The sequence below is a fragment of the Trichechus manatus genome, unplaced genomic scaffold, assembly GCF_000243295.1.
Source record: "Trichechus manatus latirostris isolate Lorelei unplaced genomic scaffold, TriManLat1.0 scaffold00394, whole genome shotgun sequence".
NCBI lineage: Eukaryota > Metazoa > Chordata > Mammalia > Sirenia > Trichechidae > Trichechus > Trichechus manatus.
The window spans coordinates 241,622-242,781 of record NW_004444330.1 but is presented as its reverse complement, the minus strand read 5'-3'; the positions used below and the strand labels follow the sequence as shown (position 1 = coordinate 242,781).

The 1,160-nt window shown below is 43.2% G+C and overlaps 1 protein-coding gene across 1 annotated transcript; it reads left to right on the top strand.

Moving 5' to 3' along the window:
• The first annotated feature begins 208 nt into the window (after positions 1-208).
• Positions 209-1,135, top strand: LOC101352603 (olfactory receptor 1361-like). Its single transcript, XM_004391007.1, has one exon. The coding sequence runs from the start codon at positions 209-211 to the stop codon at positions 1,133-1,135; it is 927 nt and encodes a 308-aa protein (XP_004391064.1).
• The last annotated feature ends 25 nt before the right edge of the window (positions 1,136-1,160 follow it).

The window sequence follows — 1,160 nt, the reverse complement described above, 5'->3', positions numbered from 1 at the left end:
GCACTTAGTAAATAGGAGAAGAATAAATAAAACTGTAGCCACTGGTAATTAGCCCTATTGAAATTGTCCAGGCTTTTTCTGTAAAACTTAGTAAGATTATTCAGTTTTAGCTAATTCTCAACCAATGAGTAAACACTTCCAAAATATAAAATTTTCTCAAATGTTGGCATATACTCTTACCCTGTGATGACATTTTCTCCTTACAGATATGGGCAGAAACAACAAGACTAGAGTCACAGAATTCCTTCTCGTGGGACTCTCTGGGCAGCCAGAACAGGAAGAGATTCTTTTTGGGCTGTTCATGTGGATGTACCTGGTCACCATCATTGGCAACTTTCTCATCATCTTGGCCATCAGCTGTGACAGTCATCTCCATACGCCCATGTATTTCTTCTTAGCTAACCTCTCCTGTGTCGACATCTGCTTTTCATCAGTCACAATCCCCAAGATGCTGGTGAATCACATGTTGGGCAGTGAGTCTATCTCTTGTGTGGAATGTATGATCCAGATCTACTTCGTCACCACTTTCGCCAACATGGATGGTTTTCTCCTGAGTGTGATGGCCTATGACCGTTATGTAGCCATCTATTCCCCACTCCACTATAGCATGATCATGAGGCCCAAGCTCTGTGTCTTTCTGGTGGCCATATCATGGATCATTACAAATCTGCATGCTCTCCTACACACTCTCCTCATGGTCCAACTCACGTTTTGCTCCAACGTTGTGCACCACTTTTTCTGTGACCCTTACCCCATTCTAAAGCTCTCTTGCACTGATACCCTTATCAATGACCTAATGGTATTCACTGTGGGTGGACTGATCTTTCTAACACCATTTACATGTATCATTGTTTCATATGCTTACATCTTCTCTAATGTATTGAAGTTGCCATCTGCCCATGGAATAAGGAAAGCTCTGTCTACTTGTGGATCCCACCTCACTGTGGTCTCCCTCTTCTATGGGGCACTCCTGGGGGTCTATATGCACCCTTCATCCTCCTACTCAGTACAGGACACAGTGGCCACAGTCATTTTCACAGTGGTGACACCCTTGGTCAATCCTTTCATCTACAGCCTGAGGAATCGTGACATAAAGGGAGCCCTAAGGAAACTAATTATCAGAGTACAGAATTAGAAAATTTAGAGCTGAGAAGGCTCTT